General features: G+C 47.7%; 1 protein-coding gene across 1 annotated transcript in view; it reads left to right on the forward strand.

Moving 5' to 3' along the window:
- ccser1 (coiled-coil serine-rich protein 1) overlaps nt 1–27,722 on the forward strand; it is a 1,720,263-nt gene that overhangs the window by 874,851 nt on the left and 817,690 nt on the right. The window contains exon 7 of the mRNA XM_070866097.1: nt 1,449–1,526. Coding sequence (XP_070722198.1) covers nt 1,449–1,526 — 78 coding nt within the window. The remainder of the gene's footprint in view (nt 1–1,448; nt 1,527–27,722) is intronic.

Genomic DNA, 27,722 nt, shown 5'->3' on the forward strand with positions numbered 1-27,722 from the left:
TTGATGCAAAGGTGCAAGAGAAAATAAAGTATTCACAAACTTTCTTATGGCCATTTTGTGATCTGAATGTTAAATTGAAACATTAGAAACCTGTTTTCAGGATTCCAATCACATGAACACCAAGATAGATGTGTGTAGCCCACAGCCCTTTGCTCTTCCTGAGTCTGAGGATTCTGTCCTCACAAACCGAGGTTATCTGAGAAAGCGGGAACAGTGCTGAGTACACCGACTATCGATACAATGGCACTAGGACCTGCAGCAAGGTCCTTACCTGCCACTTAAGCACCAGTTAGTTTTAACTAACAGAAAGCCACAACTTGTGTGGAGTTGCCAGGGATGAATGATACGTGACTGGAGCAATGGGGCTACAGCACATACACCGAGAACAACACCCTCGAATCACATACCATCTGCAAACACTTGAGTAGTGCGTACAGTTCTGGTCGCCATACTATAAAACGGATATACAGGCACTGGAGCAGAGAAGATTAACAAGGATGATACCAGAAATGCGAGGGGATACATATCAGGAAAGGATGAACAGGCTGGGTCTCTTTTCTCTTAAAAAAAGGCTGAGGGGTGACCTAATAGAGACATTTAAAATTATGAAAGGTTTTGATAGAGTGGATACAGAGAGAATGTTTCCACTTATGAGGCAGAGCATAACTAGAGGCCATCAATAGAAGATAGTCACCAAGAAATCCAATCGGGAATTCAAAATAAACTTTTTTACCCAGAGAGTGGTGAGAATGTGGAACTCACTACCACAGGGAGTGGTTGAAGCGAATAGTATCGATACATTTAAGGGGAGGCTAGACAAGCATATGAGGGAGAAGGGAATAGAGAGGGTTATGCTGATAGATTTAGATGAGGAAAGACGGGAGGAGGCTCAAGTGGAGCATAAATGCCGGCATGGACTGGTTGGGCCGAATGGCCTGTTTCTGTGCCGTATATCCTGTGTAACCCTGTGTAATTATTGAAACTTGGGAATAATGTGATGTTTTCTGCTTATTTATCTTGAAGGTAAAGCACAGTCTAAGGATAAGGGGTAAGCCATTTAGGACCGAGATGCGGAGGAACTTCTTCACCCAGAGAGTGGTGAACCTGTGGAATTCTCTACCACAGAAAGTTGTTGAGGCCAATTCACTAAATATATTCAAAAAGGAGTTAGATGAGGTCCTTGCTACTAGAGGGATCAAGGGGTATGGCGAGAACGCAGGAATGGGGTACTGAAGTTGAATGTTCAGCCATGAACTCATTGAATGGCGGTGCAGGCTAGAAGGGCCGAATGGCCTACTCCGGCACCTATTTTCTATGTTTCTATGTTAATCAGGAAGGAAAAAAAAAAGAATATGTCTGAGAGGAAAGTGACATTGCAGATAAGAATCCCAAGATGTTGTCAATGACCATCTTGACATTAATTTGATGGTCCTTCCTTTTTGTTTCAGAGTGCAGAGATGAGTCCCGCCAGCAGCACTCACTCGCTTCCCGTCAGTCCCATCACCGAGACGCCATTTCCTTTCAAGGTAGGAGAAACAGTTGTCTTGTGTAAAAGTGAGAAAGCAAAAGGCCTGTGCTCAGTGGGGGTTTCTTCGGTGAACACCTTTCCCTTGTACCACATTTGTTGAGAGCATCATTTTTTTTTGAAGTTTTTCGCCTGTGTCTATCTGGGTGCGCATTTTGGCTGCCACTTCAGACCCGAGCCACTGACTTCTTTTTACATTCCTTCCCCCGCTTATTGTCTCTTTCCCTCACTGGTCAGTATCTCGTGGCTCGATGTCAAATTTATCTGTTTTGTCTTGTAACACTGCTGTCAAGCGCCACTGCATCCGATGCAACCCAGGGAGAGAGGTCCTGCGGGAAGGAGCAAGGTGGTCTGCAGGAGTATGTGTGTTTGTATGTACTCGGCCCATACAGTGGAGCCTGGTCTCTAGTCATCTTGGACCCCCTTGCCACTGGACCAAGACCTTGCTCCATCAAGCCTGTGTGGTAGCTGGTGTGCAACGGCCACTCCACGTTAAAAGAATTCATGCACAGGCATCTTCTTGCCTTCAAAATGAAATTCGGGACCTGGAACGTCAGGACCCTCGGGGACAACCCCAACAGCGAAAGACCCGGAATGGCATACTGCTGTCGTTGCCCGGGAACTCAGACGTTTCGACATCGACATCGCTGCCCTAAGCGAGACCCAGCGGGCAGGGGAAGGCCAGCTCAAGGAACAAGGTCGTGGTTACACCTTCTGGCAAGGTAAACCAGAAGAAAATTGCCGACTCCATGGGGTTGGCTTTGCCATAAAAAATGAACGAGTTGGGTCGTCTCAGTGACTCCCCCTGCGAGTTAAATGAACGCCTCATGACTCTTCGGATCACCCTAGCCCGGAACCAGTGCGCTACGGTCATCAGCGCAAATGGCCCAACGTTGGGAGCTACAGACGAGACCAAAGAGGAATTCTACTCCAACCTTTGAACAATGCCTATCCCGAGTACCAACAAACGACAAGCTGATCCTCCTGGGTGACTTTAACACCAAAGTTGAAAAGGACACAGACCTCTGGGGAGGTGTGATTGGCAGAGAGAAGGTCGGGAAAACCAACTCCAATGGTGCCCTCCTCCTGACAAAATGCTTCGAACCCTCAGAAATACTTAGAAATCCTCCTCAATCGCTGAAGAACTCCTCCCAGAGTCGCAATGCGGATTCCGCCCACTAAGGGGCACAATGGACATGATCTTCACCGCGTGGCAAATCCAAGAAAAATGCAGGGACCAGCACCAACCCTTGTACATGGCCGCCTTTGATCTCACAAGGGCCTTCAACACTGTCAACTGTGAGGGATTATGGAGCGTCATCCCCCAATTTGGCTGCCCCCAAAAGTTTGTCACTATCCTGCTTCACGACGACATGCAAGCCGTGATCCTGATCAACGGATCCACCACAGACCCAATTCACGTTCGGATTGGGGTCAAGAAAGGCTGTGTCATTGCACCAACACTCTTCGTGATCTTCCTTGCTGCAATGCTCCATCTCTCCCTCATTAAGCTCCCCGTGGAGTGGAGCTAATCTACAGAAAAAAACGGGAAACTATTCAACCTCCGCTGCCTCCAGATCAGATCCAAGGTCATCCCATCCTCTGTTATTGAATTACAGTACGCAGATGATGCCTGCATCTGTGCACACACGGAGGCCGACCTCCAAGCCATCGTCAACACATTCACCGAAGGGTACAGGAGCATGGGCCGTACATTAAATATCCGTAAGACAAAGGTTCGCTACCAACCTGCCCCCGCCACGCAACACTGCCCCCCGATTATCAAAATCCATGACGAGGCCTTGGTTAAGGTGGACCATTTTCCATGCCTTGCGAGCCTATTGTCAACAGGGCAGACATCAATAACGAAATCCAACACCGCCTCCAGTGCATCAGTGCAGCCTTTGGTCACCTGAGGAAGAGAGTATTTGAAGACCAAGACCTCAAACATGGCACCAAGCTCATGGTCGACAGAGCAGTAGTGATACCCGCCCTCCTATATGGCTCAGAGACATGGACTATGTACAGCAGACACCTCACAGCACTGGAGAATTATCACCAATGCTGCCTCCGCAAGATCCTGCAAATCCATTGGCAGGATAGGCACACCAATGTCAGTGTTCTCAATCGGGCCAACATCCCCAGCATCGAAGCACTGACCACGCTCGATCACCTCCTTTGGGCAGGCCACATCGTCTGCATGCGACTCCCAAAACAAGTACTCTACTCGAAGCTCCGACACGGCAAGCGAGCCCCAGGTGGGCAGAGGAAACGCTTCAAGGACACCCTCAAAACCTCCTGGATAAAGTGCAGCATTCCCATCGGTGTCTGGGAATTCCTGGCCCAGGACCGCTCAAAGTGGAGGAGATGCATCCGGGAGGGTGCTGAGCACCTCGAGTCTCTTCGCCGGGAGCACGCGGAGGCCAAGCGCAAACAGCGGAAGGAGCGCACGGCAACCCAAGCACCCCACCCACCCGTCCCTTCACCCAACGTCTGCCCCGCCTGTGACAGAGACTGTAGGTCGCGCATTGGACTCATCAGTCACCTGAAAACTCATTTATAGTGTGGATGCAAGTCATCCTTGACTCCGAGGGACTGCCTAAGAAGCAAGCAAGTGCGTCGGGATGTTTTACTGCGTTAAAGGTGCTATATAAATAAAGTCATTATTATTATAAATGTTGCGGAGGATTCAGCTTACAATCAGAACGTTGATAAAAGTTTCACATACAGCGAAGAGATACGGGATGCTTGTTCTTGTACCGTATGTTCATCGTAAAAGGACTCCTGAAGGAAATTTATCGTCGGCACGTATGCGCCCGTGAGTATGCTCACAGGTTTGTAGAGCTGTTGCATTGTGAGTGGCTCAGCCAGTCACGTGATGTTCACAAGACTCAATAAAACCCCAGTCAGTTGGGTCTAGGTCATCCACGATGAGGTATGCAGTTGTGATCCCGGTGGATGAATTGGTAATGTGTCGTGTGATTGTTAAACAAACCTTTGTTAATAAACCAACTAGTTCTTAATAGCAATGTGTTGCTATGAATTCTTAAGCAAAGAACCCATGAAGCAAATACATTACAGCACGAGCTCCTGCTGATACTGCTTACCTCAGTTTAATGTAACTCCCTGTGAAATGAGACTTTGGAGGGACAGGGAAAGTAGGTAAAGAAAGTGGTGGACTGCTTATGATTGTATTTGACACTAGATGGCTTTTTAGCAGAATAAGGGCTGTTACTAAACTGATGATGTGGAATTTAGCTGTAAGCGAAGCCAGGAGACAATTTACTCCTCGAAGAATTCTTTTTTATTCGCATCTTGTTTTTGAAATGGTCTCTTTTTAAAATTGAAACTAATAAAACAAAACAAGAGGCAATGTGCAGCCTGGAAAGGAGTATTTGATGTTCACGATGCTGCCTTATTTTGTTGAAAATAACAATAGACTGGGTGGAGATGACCAATTGGGAGGGAGTGCCTCATGTACATTTGTGGAGGAAGAAGTAGGGGTTGTGTTTTCAGACTGGCTGCAGGGCTAATCCAGAGGAGTTGATGGGGTGGATGGAGAGAAATTATTTCCTCTGGTGGGTGGATTCCAGATCAAGGGGGCTTAACCTTAAAATTAGAGGGAGTCTGTTGAGTATGTAGGCACTCTGTTAATGACTCCACGAGACAGGGGTATGGTACTTAAACTGTGAAGACTGTAGTCCTTTATTGCAGCTCCGAGAGTGAGGACACCAAGAGGTGAGCTCCCTTTTATACTGGGTTACCTTAGGCCTCCAGCAGCAGCACCCTCTGGTGTACAGGTAAGGTGTGTACAGGGTGAAGGCACATTCAGTGTTACAGCACATCATAACAATACAAGCATGCATACATAACGGAGTCCATTCAGGGGGTGATGTCAGGAAGCACTTCATCACACTAAGGGTAGTTGCAATCCAGAACCCTATCCCCCAAAAGGCTGTTGAGGCTCGGGGGTCAATTGAAAATGTCAAAACTGAGATGATAGATTTTTGCTCGGCATGAGTATGAAGGGTTACGGAACCAGGGTGGGTAAATGGAGTTAGGATTCAGCCACGATCTAACTGAGTGGTGGATCAGGCATGAGTGGCTGAATGACCTCCTGCTGTTCCTATGTTGCGACGTAGAGACACGGACCATGGGAACCGCACAACAGATTGGAAAGTTAATGTAAAGTCACAGCACATTCAGTGGGCCACCAGGGAGAGTGTCGGCTGGGCCGAACCAACGGCCGCCATTGTTGGGCTGACTGAAAAATCGTCCGACGCAAAAAAGATGCCGACCGCGGCGGCGGCACCTCCCAGTTAAGTGCGGCCAGGGCGCCACAGTCACCTTAGCGCCTCGCGCCGAGACGCTGTCGGTGTCATCGCCCCGCGCCAGCCTCACTCCCACGGAGGCAATTTCCCCCGCGGCTCGCAAAGGAGTCGGCGCGGGGCGATAAAGGGTCGGCGCGCACGGGCGATGAGGTCTTCGTTGAGCGTGTGCCACGGCGGTGCGCTAAGCATGGGGGCGCGCCGCAAACCGCGCGGAATCCCGGGGGGGGAAAGTCTGTGGGGGTCGAAATGGCCGCGGCGCAACGTATTAGCATGCCGGCCGACAGCGCTAACCGCCCCTCCTGCACAATGGGGCAATTGCGGCCCCAAACAGTTTCCAACGTTGCTGCTTTGCGTATACAGGTATAGACTGCGCCGAGGGTTAGATTGCCGAAAGCAAATGGCATCTACATCCGTGAAACAGGGCACTTAAAGCTGGTCGAGTAACATTTAATCGATAGCGCAATCAATAACAAAAATAATGAATTGCTTACAAATTTTTGAGTGACTTCAATCGGGCAGGAAAGTTGTTGACATTCAACGGTGGTGAGATGATTTCTGAGTCGCTGGACAATTAACATGTGGGGAGAGAATTGTTTTCAGCGCAAACCAACACATTGATTTTGGAGCCTTATTTCCATCTGGTTGTCGTCTCTGAGTCGGCTGCTTTTCACAGTTAGGTATTTTTTGGCCGGTGCGTCGTACACATTTAATTCACTACCCGAGTATAAGAGCAAGCAGACACTGACAGAGAGGCTTGCTGAGTTGTCTGGGAACATGAGCAAGTAAATTGAATCAATTGCGTTTGCAAACTGACCACTTTATTTTCTGAAGGGTCTGCATCAAAGGCCGCAATATTATCACTATTTTGATTAAATGGCAATGCATTCTGTTTATGTGAGCAGCATAATCAACTGCTTACAAATGCTCGGTGAAGCATACGAAAGCAAGTGAACCAATAAGTTATATGGCCCCTGATCATTTTTCAACTAGTAATTGTTACCTGCCAGTGTTGAAAATGTTGGAGCCTCAGTGTTTGGCTCATGATCCTTCCATCGATGTTGGCGACAGATTGAGGCAGGTTATGAAAATCGATTGATTTTTAATATTTGTAAATGAATGATTTAATTCAAAAAATGTTTTAATGATGCATCTCATTTTACCCTCATAGAGCTGTGTAAATGTAAAATATTTGCTGGTGAGGTGAATTTCTAAAGAGTCATTGTGTTTCTACGCTTAACAGATGAGAACAGCACACTTTGCTCCCCTGTGTTGGAAGAATGATTTCCACCATCAGTATTGCCGTGGTGGATGATGCAGATTTGCCAATGCACATTCTAGCCCAGTTTCACAAGCAGTGGTGATTGTAACAACCTCATCCATGCCTTTGTTACCCCTAGACATGACTATTCCACATGCTACCTGGCTGGCCTCCCACATGCTACCTTGCGTAGACGTGAGGCTATCCAAAACTCGGCTGCCTGTGTCCTAACTCGCACCGAGTCCCACTCACCCATCACCCCCTGTGCTCGCTGACCTACATTGGCTTCCGGTTAAGCAACGCCTCGATTTCATAATTCTCATCCTTGTTTTCAAATCGCTCCATGGCCTCATCCCTCCCTCTCTCTGTAATCTTTTTCAGCCTCCCAACCCCAGAGATATCTGCGGTGCTCAAATTCTGCCCTCTTGAGCATCCCTGATTATAATCGCTCAACCAATGGCGGCCGTACCTTCAGCTGCCTGGGCCCCAAGCTCTGGAACTCCTTCCCTAAACTTCTCTACCTCTCTTTCCTCCTTTAAGACTCCTTCAAACCTACCTCTCCGACGAAGCTTTTGGTCATCTGCCCGAATTTCTTATGTGGCTTGGTGTTAATTATTTTTTGTATCATAATACTCCTGTGAAGCGCCTTGGAACATTTTATTACATTAAAGGCGCTATATAAATACAAGTTGTTGTATTATGGATGCTGGAAATCCAAAATAATAACTGAAAATGCTGGAAACACTCAGTAGATCCGACGGCGACTGTGGTGAGAGAAACCGAATTAACGTTTCAGGTTGATGACTCCAAACAACCAGTTGTGACGAAGGGACATCGATCTGAAACGTTAACTCGGTTTCTCTTGCCACAGGTACGGCCTGACCCGCTGAGAGCCCAGATTTTCTGATCAGGGTTCATTTTAACGCCAGCGTTAAACACCAGGTTGACACGCCTAAATTTAAAAAAGCACCCACCAGTGTAAAGTCCTGTCCCCTCAGTACAGATTCACACGAGGCATGTAGTGAAGTCAAGGTCACTCTGGACCTGCACCTTTATTTCACAGCTCTGGAATGCTGCACTTGCCTGAGACCTGTCCTAATATACCTGTCTCTTGCAAGTGCACCCCTGGTGGTAAGTTATGCTGGTGGTTACAGGTCATATCTTATTACAGTCATCTATAGCATGTTAGGATGCAGTTATATATAATAATGTAAGATACATGACATCACCCTCCCCCAAGGTCTTATTGTCTTTATAGGTTCAGTCTCTCAGATGGTCTACGCTCTCACGTGGAGCATCTGAGTTGTGGTTCAGTTGTTTGCCTTGGTGTCTGTTTTTCTTTGGGTGTGATTACTGATATCTTGCCTGGGCTGTCTGTATCGATTGGTGTGATTGTTGTTGACTCGCCTGGGCTGTCTGTTGGGATTGCCCTTTCCTCAGGTTGTTCCCTCTGTCTGTCCACCAGGTCTGGTGCGAGTTCCACATTGTAGTCTGCCTCTGGTTCCGCAGTGTTGTTGGTAAATCTGCTTTTGACTTGGTCTACATGCCTCCGACATGTCCATTTGTACTACCAGTAGCCTGTTTCCTTCCTTGCCCATTACTGTCCCTGCAAGCCATTTGGGACCCCTGCCATAGTTTAGTACAAACACTTTGTCCCCTATCTCATTCCATCTCCCCCTCAAATTTCTGTCATGGTACTCAGTCAGCTTACGGCGCTTTGCCTCAACAATTTCGGGCATGTCTGGGAAGATAAATGAGAACCTTGCTTTTAAAGTTCTTTTCATCAACAGTTGCGCGGGGGGGATCCCAGTCAGTGAGTGCGGACGAGATCTGTATGCCAACAGCAGTCGCAACAGGCAGCGTGGGACCTTGGATTTTAAGCATGCCTTGTTTAATGATTTGTACTGCTCTCCCCGCCTGGCCGTTGGAGGCCGGCTTGAACGGTGCCGTCTTGACGTGATTTATGCCATGGTCAATTATAAAGTCTTGGACTTCTGCGCTGGTGAAGCACGGACCATTGTCACTGACCAATATGTCAGGGATTCCGTGCGTTGCAAACATGGTTGCGAGGCTCTCCACAGTGGTGGAGGTTGTGCTCGAGTTTAAAATGGTGCATTCGATCCACTTTGAAAATGCATCTACAACTACGAGGAACATTTTGCCCATGAATGGGCCTGCATAGTCTACATGCACCCGCGACCACGATTTGGTAGGCCAGGGGCTCAGTGGGGCCTCCCTGGGGGCATTGCTGAGTTGGGCACAAATGGTGCACCTTCGGACGCAGAGCTCCAAGTCTGTGTCAATACCAGGCCACCAGACGTGGGATCTGGCTATGACCTTCATGAGAACGATCCCCGGGTGCTCGCGGTGGAGCTCCCGGACAAATGCCTCTCTGCCTCGCAGAGGCATGACTACTCGGCTGCCCCACATCAGGCAGTCTGCTTGTAGTGATAGCTCATGCATGTGCCTGTGAAAGGGTTTTAATTCCTCGGGGCAGGCATCGCGAGCCTCTGCCCAGTCACCGGTTAGGACACATCTTTTTACTAAGGATAATGTGGGGTCGCTGGCCGTCCAGGCTCTGATTTGGCGAGCTGTCATGGGCGAACCTGTGGACTCAAAGGCATTGATTGCCATGACTATCTCACAGTCCTGTTCATCAGACCCTTCCGTGGTTGCCAGGGGTAGCCTGCTGAGCGCGTCGGCACAGTTGTCTGTGCCTGATCTGTGTCTTATTGTGTAGTCGTAGGACGCCAGCATGAGTGCCCACCGTTGAATTCGCGCCGAGGCGTTGGCGTCTTTTGCCTTGCTCTCAGATAGGAGGGACGTGAGGGGCTTGTGATCGGTTTCTAACGCGAACTTGGCCCCGAAAAGGTATTGGTGCATCTTTTTGACACCGTACACGCACGCGAGTGCCTCCTTCTCTACCATTCCGTATCCGCGCTCCGCACGCGAAAGTGATCTGGAGGCACAAGCTATGGGTTGTAATTTGCCCACATTATTGACATGTTGCAAAACGCACCTGACCCCATACGCTGACGCATCGCATGTGAGACTAGCTTTTTACCTGGGTCAAAGAAAGTCAAAACACTGTTGGAACACAGAAGGTTGCGTGCCTTATTGAAGGCGCGTTCCTGGGCGTCCCCCCAAAACCAATCGCACCCCTTCCTGAGTAGCACGTGGAGAGGCTCCAGCAGCGTGCTTAAGTTCTGCATAAAGTTCCCAAAGTAATTGAGTAGCCCGAGAAAGGCGCGCAGTTCTGAGACATTCCGAGGCCTGGATGCCAGGCGAATTGCTTCTGTTTTGGACTCTGTTGGGCGGATTCCATCAGTGGCAATCCTTCTGCCCAAAAATTCAACCTCGGGCGTGACAAACAGGCACTTGAATTTCTTGACTCGTAGGCCTACCCGATCCAACCGCTTTAGTACTTCCTCCAAATTACGGAGATGGGAGTCGATGTCCCTGCCCGTGATAAGTATGTTGTCTTGAAATACAACCATCCCCGGGATGGACTTGAGCAGACTCTCCATGTTGCGCTGGAATATGGCAGCTGCCGACCTGATGCCGAATGGGCATCGATTGTACATGAAAAGGCCTCGATGTGTGTTGATCGTGGTGAGTAGGTTGGATTCCTCGGTCAATTCTTGCATCATGTACGTAGATGTGAGGTCTAGTTTTGAGAAAAGTTTACCTCCAGCCAATGTGGCAAATAAGTCCTCCGCTCTGGGCAGCGGGTACTGGTCCTGTAGGGAGACTCTGTTTATGGTAGATTTGTAGTCCCCACAGATTCGTACGGATCCATCAGGTTTCATGATTGGGATGATGGGACTTGCCCAGTTGCTAAATTCCACCTGTCTCTTGCAAGTGCACCCCTGGTGGTAAGGTATGCTGGTGGTTACAGGTCATATCTTATTACAGTCATGTATAGCATGATAGGATACAGTAATATATAATAATGTAAGATACATGACAACCAGGGCTTGGAATCACCGTCAGCAGAGAAGCAAAGGCTTTCGCTGCGGAACCCGCCTGCAAAGATCCCGTGATCTCTGTGCCCAGAAGTTCAGCCTTTTCCGACGTGCAGTTGAGATCAGTGCGGCTTAGTGGGAATTCCACAGCGCAAGCTGCTGTCACGTCAACAAGCTGTCTCAGCAGCCAATCACCAACGCAGAATTCTCACAGACCGGGAACCAGGAAGTGAATAAGCTGCTTTTCTGCTGAGTGCAAAAAACAAGGATCGGGGGATTCTCACATGGGGAAAAAGCAAAGCTGAAATAAAGATGAACAAATCTTTTTTAAAAAAAGTTTCTTAAAAAAAAATTAAACTTTTTATTAAAATAGAGAAATTTGCCATCACACAAAATTAAAATCAGTTTTTCAGGTTTGTAACGTTTGTTTAGCAGTCAATACGCTGTTAAAACCCCAGTTCCACCTAATCCAACAAGGATCTAATATTTGATGGGGTATTTAACAACTGGAATTACTGAGGAAAAGCCCAACTTTTCATCACTTTCACTGATAACATAAGAACACAAAAAATAGCAGCAGGAGTAGGCCATTCGGCCCTTCGAGTGTGCTCCGCCACTCAATAAGATCATGGCTAATCTTCTCCCTCAACTCCACTTTCCCACCCGATCCCCATATCCCTCAATTCCCTTAATATTCAGAAACCTATCGATCTCTGTCTTGAATATACTCAACGACTGAGCCTTCACAGCCCTCTGGGGTAGAGAATTCCAAAGATTCACCACCCTCCGAGTGAAAAAAGTTTCTCCTCCACTCCGTCCTAAATGGTCGACCCCTTATCCTGAGACTGTGACCCCCTGATTTCCCTGATTGCCGGCTATGTCGGGAGATGGGGCACAGCACAGTCAGTGGCGGAGCAGTGAATGACTGACTGCGGCTTCAGGATTTTCGCGTTTCGACGCGCACGCGTCACGTCCTGAAGTTACGGTCAGCTTCAGAGGGGTAATGGCAGCGAACGTAAATTCTGGGGCCAAGGCTACCAATCTCCTCTTGTCGTTCCCGACACCCTGGAAATTTGGCTGCACCAGAGATTTTCTAATTATTTAAATTAAATAATTTTTTTTTTTTGTAAACCGCGACTCCAGGAAGAATCACACTACATGTAAATTACATTTGCCTAAATAAGTAATAAGTACGGTGCACAGGTTCTTGTAAGTAAGCACTCTGGTAATCTGATTAAAAATGAATTGAATTAGTTATTTTGCATCTATATTCAGGTAGACATGCGCACGCATAATTAATTCACTGCAGCAACTTTATTGAAGCAGAAGAACACATTGGTACTGTGGGAGCTAACTTGGCTGTGGAACGCTAAAGTTGCAGCTACTATGGGACTGACACAGCTGATGGAGTCTGTGACCCACATAATGAATCACAGCACGTTTGCACCACTCTGAGACTTCCAGCCTCGTCAGAAAAGATAGGTCAAGTTGATCCGAAGATAACATTTTCATCACTGAGTGCTTTAATTTCGGGCTAGCTCTTAGTACGTCATGAGCATTCGTAATTATATTAACTATTAATTATTTCAGGGCAACTGAGATGTTAAATGTCGTTGAGTCGTTCTGAGTTGGAGGAGTTGGAGATGATTACTGCTATTTATTTAGGCGTGCACAATGTGTTTTTGCCTCATATGCTTGTATGATAACATAAGAACATAAGAAATAGGAGCAGGAGTAGGCCATACGGACCCTCGAGCCTGCTCCACCATTCAATAAGATCATGGCTGATCTGATCTTGACCTCAACTCCACTTCCCTGCCTGATCCCCATAACCCTTGACTCCATTATCGTTCAAAAAATCTGTCTATCTCCACCTTAAATATATTCAATGACCCAGCCTCCACAGCTCTCTGGGGTTGAGAATTCCACAGATTCACGACCCTCTGAGAGAAGAAATTCCTCCTCAATCTCCCTCTTAAATGGGCGACCCCTTATTCTGAAACTATGCCCCCTAGTTCTAGATTCCCCCACGAGGGGAAACATCCTCTCTGCATCTACCTTGTCAAGCCGTCTCAGAATCTTGTACGTTTTAATAAGATCTCTTATTCTTCTAAGCTCCAATGAGTATCGGCCCAACCTGTTCAACCTTTCTTCATAAGACAACCCCTTAAGAGTGTGTTTGTGGCAACAGATACCGGCATCAACATCTTGCACTAAGTCATCTGGATTTGAAAGATCACTGGCTCAGTGGGTAGCGCATTCGCCTCTGAGTCAGAAGGTTGTGGGTTCAAGTCCCACTTCAGGGACTTGCACACAACAATCTAAGCTGACTCTCTCAGTGCAGTGCTGAGCGAGTGCTGCAGTGTCGGAGGTGCCGTTCTTCGGATGTGATGTTAAACCCAGGTCTCTTGGGTGGACGTAAAGGATTCCATGCACAATTTCAGAGCAGGGCAGTTATCCTTGGTTAAAAACTCACTTTAAAAAAAACAGATTATCTGGTCTGTATCACATTACTGTTTGTGGCAGCTTGCTGTGTGCAAATTGGTTGCCGCGTTTCCCACATACAACAGTGACGACACTTCAGAAAGGACTTCACTGGGCTGTAAAGCACTTTGGGGCATCCGGTGGTTGTGGAAGGCGCTATATAAATGCAAGTCTTTCTTTCTTGTTGAATGAAATCCCTGAACTTGAAAAATCACATCAAGGAGTCGGAGTGAATCATGACAACATGTAGTTGACTACATCAACAGACATACTGCACACGAATATTCCATAGCGATTATAATTTATGTTGAATTCATGAGCATCACCTATGTATTAGTACTCTTGACCCATCACATCATCCTCACTTGTGTGCTGTAAATCTTATCAAACCTATTTCTGCGGAGTATTTTCTCTCTGTCCACTACAACTTGGGTCAGCACCACTTCTTCCCTGTCAAAACTGCGCAGTTTCAAGGACTTATTCTTTCTTCCACGGTGTCAGTTACTTTTACATAGACAGAGCAGTCTTGCTTTTAATGACCACACATTCACTATCATTAAATAAAATATCTACCAGTGATCTGCTGAGTTTAGGCTTGTAGAATGATACAAAGAAAGACTTGCATTTATATAGCGCCTTTCATGACCACCGGACATCTTAAAGCGCTTTACAGCCAATGAGGTACTTTTTGAATGTAACGTAGGAAACGCGACAGCCAATTCGCGCATAGCAAGCTCCCACAAACAGCAATGTGCTAATGACCAGATAATCTGCTTTTTTTGTTCTGTTGATTGAGGGGCAAATATTGGCCCCAGGACACCGGGGAGTAACTCCCCTGCTCTTCTTCACAATATTGCTACGGGATATTTTACGTCCACTTGAGACAGCAGACGGGACCTCGGTGTAACGTCGCATCCAGAAGACTGCCTCTCCGGCAGTGCAGCGCTCCCTCAGCACGGCACCAGAGCGTCAGACTAGATTTTTCGTGGTCAAGTCCCCAGAGTTGAACCCACAACCTCTGACTCGGGGGTGAGTATGCTACCCACTGAGCCACAGCTGACACTGATACAGCACACAAGGAGACCATTCGGCCCATCGTGCCTGTGCCGGTTCTTTGAAAGAGCTATCCGATTAATCCCACTCCCCTGCCCTTTCCCCGCGGCCCTGCAAATTCCGCCCACCCCTCCCCTTCATGCAATTAGCAAAGCAAAATATTTCTTCGGAGAATATTTGTGTTTTTTTTTAATCCTTTTGACGTCAGCCACATTTTAAGGTTCCATCTGCTGAAAATGCAAAAGGACGAATACTTTGAAGCTCACTGCACGACGTGTCGTTTCAAGGGCAGACGGCTTCACTCCGCCAAGGTGGAACAAATCACTGCATGGGAACTGATGGGCCGACGCTCATTCCTCGAGTGCACCAATGGAATGGAAGTGAAAATTGCAAAGTCATACGTCAGATGCAATTTTTGGACGGCCGAAGAGCATTGTCTTTTGTTGCTGTGGGACCTTATTCTTTTAACGAGGTAGAATTTGATCAAAAAAAACGAGCTTGCAAGCTTGTGGGAATGAACTTTGTCCTGCCTGTCCTAGTTTGGGAGATTGGAAAAAGTTTCTTCAGCGCTTGTTATCCTTGGCAGTGTGCTCCTGTTTCTATAATTAGAACCATTAGGTGCGAATTCCCAAAGTGGGCCGAGACAGCAGCATGGGTAATGAAAGTGAACGTTCCCTATCACACTGCACAAGGCGCGTTTAGGGAGTGTGCTAATAGTTCTCTCATTTATCCTGCAGCTCTTGACAGTCCCGCTTGTTCTTTCGTTCTATTAATACACCAGCGGTGACCTGAATACTGGCTAAATTTAACACCTTAAGGAGTTGCTAATCGCACTAGAATGGGGAGCCAGAGCAGCAGATTAAATCGAACTGACAAAGCCTCACATTCTCTTGGACGCTAACCGAGAATTTGTTTTTAATGTTTCATTTCTGTGACAATATTATTTTGGAATGCCTTCGATAGCGCCCTCATTTTGCTTTGCTGCATAATGCTATTAAGGGTGACAGATTGCCAAATGAGATGGTGCAAACTAAAGATAAACACGCACAATTAATTGTGTGACATTTGGGCTGCGTACTGGCACAGATATTTAATTAGAGCCCCAAAAATTCACTTAAAATTAGCTTTGGTTGTCTAAGTCCCAATCCCATTCACATACTGAGGGGTAAAGAGGCTGTTTCAGCGTTTGTTGCAAAAATGTAGCTTTCTTTTCAAAAAAAAAAGTTTGTGTGAGTGGCAGCACTCTAGCCTCTGAGTCAGAAGATGATGGGTTGTGTACACCGCTCGTTACCTCGCGCGGGAGGTGGCTTTGCCGGCCGTTGTCAGTAAGCGCTGTCGACGCATCGCCCGAAATTGAGTCGGCTCTTTGGCAGAGGGGCCAAGAGGCAATGCTCCGCTGGCTAACGCCACCCGCCTGGTGACGTCATCCAGCGTTCAACGCCTCCCCGGCGCCTCTGTCGCAACATTTGCTCTGTACGGCAGCCGTGCAGCCTGGAAAAAGTTGTCGTAAAAGAGCAGATCTGGGGCGCAATCGCCCAGAGAGGAAGGTACCTCATTATTTATTCCTGCATGTTTTTCATTAGTTTTAAGAGTGGGGAAGCGTGTGTGTATGTCAGGATCGGAGAAGTTTTAGTTTTGGCACAGATTCCTCTCTTGGGGCGCTCCGAGGCCGGCTGTTTAGCAACAGGTTTTCAGTTGCTCAGCCGGCCTAGTGCCCTAAAAGAGGTGTGCAACGCCTGCCTTAGCGCTCCGCCCCACATTCGAGGCCCAGCTGATGAATTTTTCCGACTGTGAGTTGCAAACTGTTCCCGGGTGCAAACTTTACAGCCCCGAAACGAGCATTGGTTTCCATATTTACGAAAGGATACACGTGCTTTGGAGGCAGTTGAGAGAAGGTTCACTCGGTTGATTCCAGAGATGAGGGGGTTGACTTATGAGGAAAGGTTGAGGATGTTGGGCCGCTACTCATCAGAATTCAGAAGAATGAGAGGTGATCTTATCGAAACGTATAAGATTATGAGGGGGCTTGACAGGTTGGATGCAGAGAGGATGTTTCCACTGATGGGGGAAACTAGAACTAGGAAGCATAATCTTAAGATAAGGGGCCGCCCATTTAAAACTGAGATGAGGAGGAATTTCTTCTCTCAGAGGGTTGTAAATCTGTGGAATTTGCTGCCTCAAAGAGCTGTGGAAGCCGGGACATTGAATAAATTTAAGACAGAGATAGACAGCTTCTTAACTGATAAGGATTAAGGGGTTATGGGGAGCAGGCAGGGAAGTGGACCTGAGTTCATAATCGGATCAACCATGATCGTATTAAATGACGGAGCAGGCTCGACGGGCCATATGGCCTACTCCTGCTCCTATTTCTTATGTTCTATCGAATCGAAAATCCAGCCCAATTGATTTTGGGCCCAAAATTCCTGAGGGTTCATTCTGAGGTGGAGGGGAACGCAACCATGTGGCCTAGGCCTAAACCGGAGACTTCCCCCACCGCCCCCCCCCCACCCCCCCCCCCCCCCCCCTCCACACCTTCTCAGTGATAGGGTCGTCGCATGGTTAGGGGTGGGCTGAGGCTTATGGAGAGCATAAAGGACAAAATATCCCAATGTATGCTGGGAATTTCACCAGGCACACTGGTAAAATGACAGAATGGAAAACACGGGGTGGATTCCTGCTGGAACTGGGCTCTGCCCCATTTTCCATCCCCGCCTCCTCGTGAGTTGATCCGTCTCAATTCTGCCCGAGGCCTGATTTGAACTTTGCAGGCCCTTAGACACCACTAAGGGCCTGCAAACCCAAACCAAAAGAAAAGGTGGCGTTAAAGGCCCCAATATTAAATCCGTCCCCTCACCCACTTCCTGCCCTGCTGTGACATGATAGGTGGGAGAGGGTCGGGTCGGGGTTAAAAATGAAAAAACGGGCAACGCCATCCCAACCCGCTGCATATGCGCCTGTTACTGTTTCTAGGGCGGTGCGTTTTCACGTTGTCCAAGTGTCCCACCCTGAAGAGGCAGGGCACTTCCTTAACATACTTGCATCGAGCTCCCACATTGCAATTGGGAGTCCAATTTAAATGTTCCCGTTGCCGCCCAGGTTTCCCAGGGGACGGGAAATCCGGCAGTGGAAGGGAGGTGGGAGCTGCCTGTTGCACGAGGGAAACCCCTCTTCCAGCGCTCTTTGTGGGGCGAGAGGAGCAGGTGTGCTCCCCCCCGCGCCCCCCCCCCCCCCCGCCCGCCAGCCCCCCGACCCGGCTAAGCCCCTCAAGGAAGTATTCAGGCCAACCCTCTGCCGAATACGACCTCTCACTCTCACCCCTGCCTCGATCGGCGACTTTAAATTCAGCCGGATATCCGGGTTCTTGGGCCATTTTCGGCCTCACCTGCTCCCTCCCCGTAAATATCGAGGCTAAAATCTCTAGAAAAGGGCCATTCATCATGCCAAAATGCATTGTAAGCTTACACAACTCTTATCTATTCCGCTTCATTCTGCCGCCCTTAGCTTAATGAGGCAAGAACAAACCAAAACGGTTTTGCGAAATGAATGAGAAAGGTTCAAGGGTTGTCATTGTACGTTGTAGTCCTTGCCATCATTGTTCATTTTTAGTTTCCTTATTTGCTCTCAAAGCCTTCACCCCCACTTGTGTAAAAGCCAAACTGTGAAAATAAAGATTGATAAAAGAAATGATTTATTTTCTGTCCCTGTCATGTTGCTGCTTACACATTAATTTTAGAGGATTGGATCTGAAGTTATTCATACAGTAGGCAAGAGTGCTGAAAGTTCTGCGTTCGTTGAATTCAGGTGACCTACACAGCAACTTGGCGCGATCCAACCTGCTAGCGCATGCAAAGTGAACCAGATCATGTAACTGAATTAGGTTCGCAGCTAAAGGGGAGTGATCGCAGCTTATTTCTAAAACGAATGCTGATTTTCCTCCACATTAAATTGCGGTGGGATTTTACAGGTAAAATGCAACCTGCAAACAAAACACAATGTATTCTGTCATTGCTTGTGACATTTTACTGCCACAAAGATAACCATCAGAGGCGGTCACTTGAACGAGGATGACTTGCTTCCACATGAGTTCACAGATGTTTCAATGAAGGACCCGATGTCCCAGTCCTGAACTCCAATTGAGGGAGTGGAAGATGCCTGTGCGTGGATTTTTTTTTAACGTGGGGTGGCCGTTGCACACCAGCCACCACACGGGCTTGACAGAGCTAGGTCTTGGTCCAGTGGCATGGTTTACCCAAGACGACTGGAGACCAGCTCTGCTGCACGGGCCTAGTGCCCTCACATATCGCAGTGTTGGCTGGCCCGTGCTGCCCCTAGGCCCACACCTCTTCTTCTGGGCCCCTTCAGCGATCTCCCCTCAGCCTCGATGACGACAAAGATAACATAATACAGATGACTGGCAGCAATATGGGAATGCATCAAAAGGCATGCCAATACGGTTTATGTTATCAGTGAATTAATTTTTATTCGTTTCTAGGATGTGGGCGTCGCTGGCAAGGCCAGCATTTATTGCCCATGCCTAATTGCCCCATGAGAAAATGATGGTGAGCCTCCTTCTTGAACCACTGCAGTCCATGTGGTGAAGGTGCTCCCACAGTGCTGTTAGGGAGGGAGTTCCAGGATTTTGACCCAGCGACGATGAAGAAACTGATGATATATTTCCAAGTCAGGATGGTGTGTGACTTGGAGGTGATGGTGTTCCCATGCGCCTGCTGCCCTCATCTTCCTAGGTGGTCGAGGTCGCGAGTCCGGGAAGTGCTGTTGAAGAATCCTTAGTGAGTTGATTGGAAGATTCGCCAAGAAGCATGAAAAGAGTTAGCTAGCTGGGTGTAGGCCCACTCCTGCACCAATTTTCTATGTTTCTATGTTTGCCATGTCGTGTCACTCGGGGTCAATCGTGACTTAGTGTGAATAATATAAAACGGGCATTAGTGCATTGACTGCCCATTTTACATCTCTCCCCGATTTTTCTTTCCTTCAATCTCCTCAACACCTGTTTTAGACTATCGCATGAAGTAAACCTCTAGCCCCCTGTGTGTCTGATATGCTGGCACTGCAAAGCTGGATCTTTTGAGATCGTTGTCATGGCATTGCATGCAGCCCTGTGGGATTCATGATCATGCCCTTGATTTTGCTCTGGGAGTGGGGTTTATTTTGACATTGGATGACACTGTCGTATAAAATGGGTGACATCGATTCCACTGCCCGTTACACATCTCTCCCAACTTTCATTCCTTCCGCCTTCAACGGAAATGAATATCAGGAGAGATATGCAGTGGGCGACTGATTTGGTATCGCTCGTTTAGAAGCATAGAAATTTACAGCGCAGTAGAAAGCCATTTTGGCCCATTGTGTCCGAGCCGGCCGACAAAGAGCCGCACGGCCCTCGGTCAACAGCCCTGAAGGTTACATATAAACCTATGAACAATGAACAATGGCGGAAAGGTAAAGAGCACCCAGCCCAACCAGTCCGCCCCACACAACTGCGACACCCCTTATACTGAAACATTCTACACTCCACTCCAACCGGAGCCATGTGATCTCCTGGGAGAGGCAAAAACCAGATAAAAAATCTGGGAAAATTCCTCTCCGACCCATCCAGGCAATCGAAACTAGTCCAGGAGATCACCCTGGCCATCTTCGATTCCCTACAGTAGTTACCATCATATCTGCGCCAGCCAACAAGAGGTTATCTAGTCTAATCCCAATTACCAGCTCTAGATCCCCTGCAGGTTACGGCACTTTAAGTGCCCATCCAACCATCTCTTAAATGTGGTGAGGGTTTCTGCCTTCACCACTCTTCCATAGCGTCTTTAATGTAGTGAAACATCCCAAGATGCTGCACAGGAGTATTATGAGATTTTAAAAAATTGACACTCAGCCACAGAAGTAGAAATTAGCGCAGGTGACCAAAAGCTTGGTCAAAGAGATATGTTTTAAGGAGCGTCTTGAAGGAGAAAAGAGAGGTGGAGAGGCGGGGAGGTTTAGGCAGGGAGTTCCAGAGCTTGGGGCCCAGGCAACAGAAGGCACGGCCACCAATGGTTGAGCGATGATAATCAGGGATGCTCAGGAGGGCAGAGTTAGAGGAGCGCAGACATCTCGGGGGGGTTGTGAGGCTGGAGGAGATTACAGAGATAGGGAGGGGCGAGGCCATGGAAGGATTTGAAAATAAGAATGAGAATTTTGAAATTGAGGCGTTGCTTACCCGGGAGGTAATGTAGGTCAGCGAGCACAGGGGTGATGGATGCCCAAAGTGTAAATGATCTCCTGGTGAGCTGGAGATTTGAGCAATGATGCCAAAGGAATTGCAAAGCAAAGCATGGCCCTCCCTCTCTCCATACAGGGAGAGAGGGAGGGCCATGCTGCAATGTTTGTTCTTCTTGCTTCTGCAGATCAAGTTGGGCTTCTTGCAGTAGCTGGTTACAGGTTGACATTGGCAGACGTATCAAATAAACTGGGTCAAGCGATGGATGGTGAATGACAGGAGTAGAATTAGAAAACTGCAACATTAACTTTAAAAAGATGGTGTAAACTTGATGGTAAAAGTAAATTCATTCAAAGAGAAACTGTGTGATGAAATCAATTCCTTTTCTCTCTAGCTCCCGCGATTATTTTCTATTGTAATGAGTTATTACACAGAGACAGGCAATTAATAAAATGCATCCGCAGTTTATGACTAACTATGATTTCGAGCTGTTCAATATTTCTTGAATATGCTGTCACAAAGTAGGATGTGTTTTGGTGAGAGGCTCAGTGATAAATTATTTACCCTCATTTCAAGTGGCTGCAACAATTTAAACGGCAGATGTAGCCCTTCAAGAGCTGGATATTCCACCCATAGACCTTTAGTGAGCTCTCAGCAAGATTCTCTCAAACAGCTCAGCTCCATGTGGCATGAGGCAGGAAGATTCACTGGTGTGAAAGTAGACTTGACTACTCCAACGCCTCCTGGTTGGCCTCCCATATTCCATCCTACGTAAACGTGAGGTGATCCAAAACTCGGCAGCCCGTGTCCTAACTCGCACCAAGTCCCACTCCCCCATCACCCATGTGCTCGCTGACCCACATTGGCTCCCGGTTAAGCAACACCTGGATTTCAAAATTCTCATCCTTGTTTACAAATCCCTCCATGGCCTCGCCCCTCCCTATCTCTGTAACCTCCTCCAGCCCCACAACCCCCCCCCGAGATGTCTGCGCTCCTCTAATTCTGCCCTCTTGAACATCCCTGATTATAATCGCTCAACCATTGGTGGTCGTGCCTTCTGTTGCTTAGGCCCCAAGCTCTGGAACTCCCTGCCTGAACCTCTCTACCTCTCCACCTCTCTGCCTCTCCACCTCTCTACCTCTCTTTCCTCCTTTAAGACACTCCTTAAAACCTACCTCTTTGACCAAGCTTTTGGTCACCTGCGCTAATTTCTACTTGTGCGGCTCGGTGTCAAATTCTTTAGCTCATACGTAAGATTCGTGTGCTTGCTGACCTCACTGTTCCTGGATGCCACAGATCCCCTATAGATGGCGGCAGATTCAAAGTCACGCCGGAATAGGGGGAAATTGGTGCCATAGAGCCCGCTAAATCTTTGTGGGCAGCTTTCCTCGAGGTCAGCGGCGAGTGGCGCCCCTTCACCGCTGACCGCAAGATCTGGCCTGTGAGTGCAGAAATCAGTGGGAGAGAGCAATGCAGAGAAGGGCAACCTTGAGACATTGCAAAGGACAGGCCCTATCAGGTCGTCAAGAAAAAGATTTGAAGATGTTGAAAGTGAAGCCGACAAAGGGCTATCCAGCCTAATCTCACTTTCCAGCTCTTGGTCCGTAGCCCTGTAGGTTACGGCACTTCAAGTGCACATCCAAGTACTTTTTAAATGTGGTGAGGGTTTCTGCCTCTACCACTCTTTCAGGCCGTGAGTTCCAGATCCCCACCACCCTCTGGGTGAAAACATTTCTCTTCAAATCCCCTCGAAACCTCCTACCAATTACTTTAAATCTATGCCCCCTGGTTATATACTAAGTGAAATAGGTCCTTCCGATCCACTCTGTCTAGGCCCCTCTTAACTTTATATACTTTAATTAGGTCTACATTCAGCCTCCTCTGTTCCAACGAAAACAACCCCAGGCTTTCAAATCTTTCGTCATAGCTAATATTCTCCACTCCAGGCAACATCCTCGTAAATCTCCTCTGTACCCTCTCTATCAAATCTTTCCTGTAATGTGGTGACCAGAACTGCACGCAGTACTCTAGCTGTGGCCTAACCAGTGTTTTATACAGTTCAAGCATGACCTCCCTGCTCTTGTATTCTATGCCTTGGCTAATAAAGGCAAGTATCCCGTATGCCTTCTTAACCACCTTATTGACCTGTCCTGCTACATACAGGGATTTATGGACATGCACTCCAAGATCCCTCTGTTCCTTTGCACTTCTCAGTTTCGTACCATTTATTGTGCCTTCCTTTGCCTCGTTCACCCTCCCCATGTGGATCAGTATATACCTGAGAGAAAACAAAAACAATAACTACAAAGGAAGGGTTAACATAATGGAGGCAAATCATCGAAGAACTGTATAATCATTCAAGTAAGGAGAAGTTTATCTGCATTTAAACATGGTTCAAAAAAAGGAGCTCTTTATAACCTATAAATCCTGTTGTAGAAATGTTGGCGAAAAATATGTTGAGTTCATATTTTCTTGACCTTCGGCCTATTGATGTTCCAATTTGATGGTCATGTTTGGTTGGTCATGATTTATAGGTAAGGCCTGAGTTTGTTCTCGCTGGAAGATAATATAATTTGTTTTGTTTATGACATTATATTTTGTGCCTCTAAACATGCAGGAAGCATGGAATAATTTTAAGGTAGATTATGCGATTTCTGCAACTTTTGGCTGGCTGAAAAGCTGCCTGTTTTTTTGACACTTTTGTAGAGGAATCAACTTGCTGAGGGCTCTTTTAGTGGCAAATAAAAGTTGATTTAAACTACATTTGACTAATTCCTGTGCCCATGGGAGGGGGGTGAAGAGAGAGAGAGAGAGAGAGAGAGACTGTAGAGGGAGGAAGATAATGAATGCTAAAACGTAACACAAAATATCCATTCGAACTGGCACTTGGTAGACATTGAGCGGGAGTAGAGATGGATGCTCAGAGCTGTGGAGTGGCAACACAGTCACACCCTCTGGACCTGTCGCCATCTCATCATCATCTTCTTACGCAGTTCCCTGGAGTCGAGGATGACTTGCTTCCACATTAATATGAGTTCTCAGGTGACTGATGAGACCGATGTGGGACCTACAGTCTCTGTCATGGGTGGGGCAGACGGTGGTTGGAGGGACGGGTGGGTGGGGTGCTTGATTTGTCGTGCTCTCCTTACGCTGTTTGCGCTTGGCTTCCATGTGCTCCCGGCGAAGAGACTCAAGGTGATCGGCGCCTTTTTGGATGCTTCTCCTCTGCTTTGAGCGGTTTGGGCCGGGGATTCCCAAGAGTCGGTGGGGGTGTTACATTTTTTCATGTACAGGTCCTGTCACAGCTACTTAGCATTGTCTCCAGAGTCTGGGGCTTAACATGAGGTTGGGCGCAGTTCCAGAGCTGTGCCATCTGCTTCAGAACAGACAACTTCACACCTCGGGTCAGCGTTGCCATTGACTGTCAAGGTGACACTAATCTTCGGTGTTTATCTCTCCGGCTCCTTTCAGGCCAGTGCAGAACAAAAAGAGATTCTACCCCTATATGTGTGAAGCTGGGGTCAGTGGCCATCAATATCACACACTGATGCTTACATTAAGCCCCACTCATCAGTGCCAGGCATATTTGAGGGAGGAGACTGGAAAGTGGCCTGTGGGAGATGCAGGCTGGCCACTTCGGGTGTGGTTAATGACACCTTGTGTAAGTCACAGATAGACCGGATCCTTGCTTCGGGGCCTACGTAACTGCTGAGCTTCCTGCGGGCATCTTTAAAGCAGCGCTTCTGAGGTTTGGATAGATTAAGACAGAGCAGATAGAGAGAAACTGTTCCCATTAGCGGATGGGTCGAGAACCAGAGCACACACAGATTTAAGGTGATTGGCAAAAGAACCAAAAGCGACAAGAGGAAAAACATTTTTACGCAGCGAGTGGTTAGGATCTGGAATGCACTGCCTGAGAGGGTGGTGGAGGCAGACTCAACCGTGGCTTTCAAAAGGGAATTCGATAAGTACCAGAAGAAAAAAAAAATTGCAGGGCAACCGGGGAAAGACAGGAGCATGGGACAAGCTGAAGTCCTCTTGCAGAGAGCTGGCATGGGCTTTATGAGCCAAATGGCCTCCTCTGCTGCAACCAATGTATGATTCTATGACCAGGGAGTCTTTAAAGTACTGTCCACTCAAAGTCAGCCACTCATTGTTGGACACTGCATGCTTCATAACCTGGCTTTACAAAGAAGCCTAACCATAGTGGATAAGAACATAAGAAATAGGAGCAGGAGTCGGCCATTTGGCCCCTCGAACCTGTTCCGCCATTTAATAAGATCATGGCTGATCTGATCATGGACTCAGTTCCACTTCCCTGTCCGCTCCCCATAACCCTTTATTCCCTTATTGCTCAAAGATCTGTCCACCTCCACCTTAAATATATTCAATGACCCAGCCTCCACAGCTCTCAGGGGCAGAGAATTCCATAGATTTACAACCCTTTGAGAGAAGAAATTCCTCTTCATCTCGGTTTTAAATGGGTGGCTCCTTATTCGGAGACTATGTCCCCTAGTTCTAGTTTCCCCTATGTGGAAATATCTTCTCTGCATCCACCTTGTCGAGCTCCCTCATTATCTTATATGTTTCGATAAAATCAGCTCTCATTCTTCTGAACTCCAGTGAGTAGAGGCCGAACCTACTCAACCTATCTTCAGAAGTCAACCCCCTCATCTCCGGATACGGGAAACAAATCCAGAACCTGTATCACACCAGGCAACAGAGAAAAACCAAGAGGCTGTACTGGTGCAACCAAGACGCCCCATGACCTTCCCCTTTAAAGAAACCTCCAGTTCACATGTACAAAAATAAATTGGGCCAAAATAACTTAGCAACGCTGTCCCACGCACTTCCTCAGCTGCCATCATCCTTTGCTGTGCAGCTACTTGAGATACTTGAGTGTGAGCTGAGCATGCGCGGTGGGGCAGCGGCGCCAGACGGTAACGCAGGAGTGTCCTGTCACCACGTCCATAAAAGGCGAGCATCCCTGGGAGCAGCGTGGAGGCATACCACCTCAGGGAGCAGTGCGAGCTGGTGCAGGAGGGCGACTGGATTGCACGTCACCCTAATCGAGGTCGCTGATTGGAACGAGGGCAGGTGCAGCAGGAGCGGCGAGTGGTCGGGGCCCAGGAGAGGCGAGGGCCCAGGGGCAGCACCGGCCAGCCCACACTGCGATATGTGTGCGCACTAGGTCCGTGCAGCAGAGCTGGTCTCCAGTCGTCTTGCCACTGCACCAAGACCTAGCTCTGTCGAGCCCATGTGGTGGCTGGTGTGCAACGTTTACCACACGTTAAAAATTTCCACCCACAGGCATCTTCCACCCTTCAATATGCACTTCGGGACCTGGAATATCAGCTCCTTCATTGTAACACCTGTGAACTCATCCTTTTTTGGTGTAGAAGCAAGTCATCCTCGATACGAGGGACCGCCTCAGAAGAAGACGAGATCTGTAGAATCACGGCAATTCTCGATCTGCTTTTACAATGGCCTTGTGGAACCGGCCATGGAGCTTCAATGACTCCTCTCCGGGCCAGCAGCCTTGAGTGCACAGTACACGGCGGTCACATGCTTTGAGTGCCCCCGTACCCAATTGCATCACACTATGTTTATCTATATGAGAAGTGGGCCCATTCACCCATCATGTCATCGTCTGCCTGATATCTATTTTTCTCATCTTAAGATCCTTCCATCTGTACATATCTGTTGGTCATCCACAAATTATGGTGAGTTTCATGAGAGATATTCCCACTGTACTTAGGACCGGTGCCACTAAAGGACCTGTTCACTGCGGACAACCGTTCATCCATGGCTCCGCAAATTGATTAGTGACCACCTTCTCACCAGACTTTGCAGGGTGTTTGGCAAGAACACAAGTAAATCCTATAGACAATCTTGCAAGTGGTTTTGCCCTTGGTGGTTTCGAATCACCCCTCCTCATCAACAGTTTTAGACACCGGAATTATAGTGGTGAACAGAATACACAGTTATAGCCAGATCTTTCGGTCTCAACCATCATAATGCTTTTATTCAAGTTAAAGCACACACCTGCAGCCAGTTAAACACACCCTGGTGGCATGAAGCAAAAAAACACAGTACAACACACAACACTGGCCTGTCTGAACAGGCCCCTATCGCGAAGTTCCTGTTGGTGTAAAAAGGAGGCTTCTCTCCCTCAAGGTGGACTAACTGATATAGCTAATCGACATCTCGCCCAGCTCCCACTGTATAACGACCATGGAAGTAAACAAACAAAACCTCAGTTTTACCAGTTTCATTACGAGCAATGCACGGGAAGGTTCAGTCGTGGAACCTCCCCAAATACAAGAGGTTTCAAGTACAATTTATACAGGTTTTGGAGAGGAGCACCCTCCTACAAAATCCTCGATGGGTCTAATTCTATCAGCGAAGTTACATTGATTTGTCGACTCTTATCAAACTGCCTCTGAGTGGTATATGCAATTGCCCATCTTCTATGGCGTTGTTCCATGACTTGCACTTTGCCACGGTTTAATAGACGCCTAAATTGGCTTCCTTATCTCTTTCTCAGAAACTTCTGATCAACAACTGCTGATTTTGCTGTTTAAGTATTACAGAGGTTACGGATTCAGTTTAATGCGTTATACATTTGAGCTATACCTACATTTGCAAGTGTTACATACATAGGCAATTATACAGACCCTCCTAATACTGATAAGTTCACTACCTTCAGCATAATTCTGACCACCTATTTGCAACTCTTACAATTTATCCCTTACATACCCATGACTAAAACACCCCTGCTTGGCTCAATAGGGCACCAGCGAATCTGTCCAACAGTTTGTGCGTAGAAACCTCCCCACTAAACCCCAAAGGCTTGGTTGGGACACACGACACCCCTTCACACTAA

This window comes from Pristiophorus japonicus, chromosome 2 (assembly GCF_044704955.1).
Source record: "Pristiophorus japonicus isolate sPriJap1 chromosome 2, sPriJap1.hap1, whole genome shotgun sequence".
In the NCBI taxonomy this organism is placed as follows: Eukaryota; Metazoa; Chordata; class Chondrichthyes; family Pristiophoridae; genus Pristiophorus; species Pristiophorus japonicus.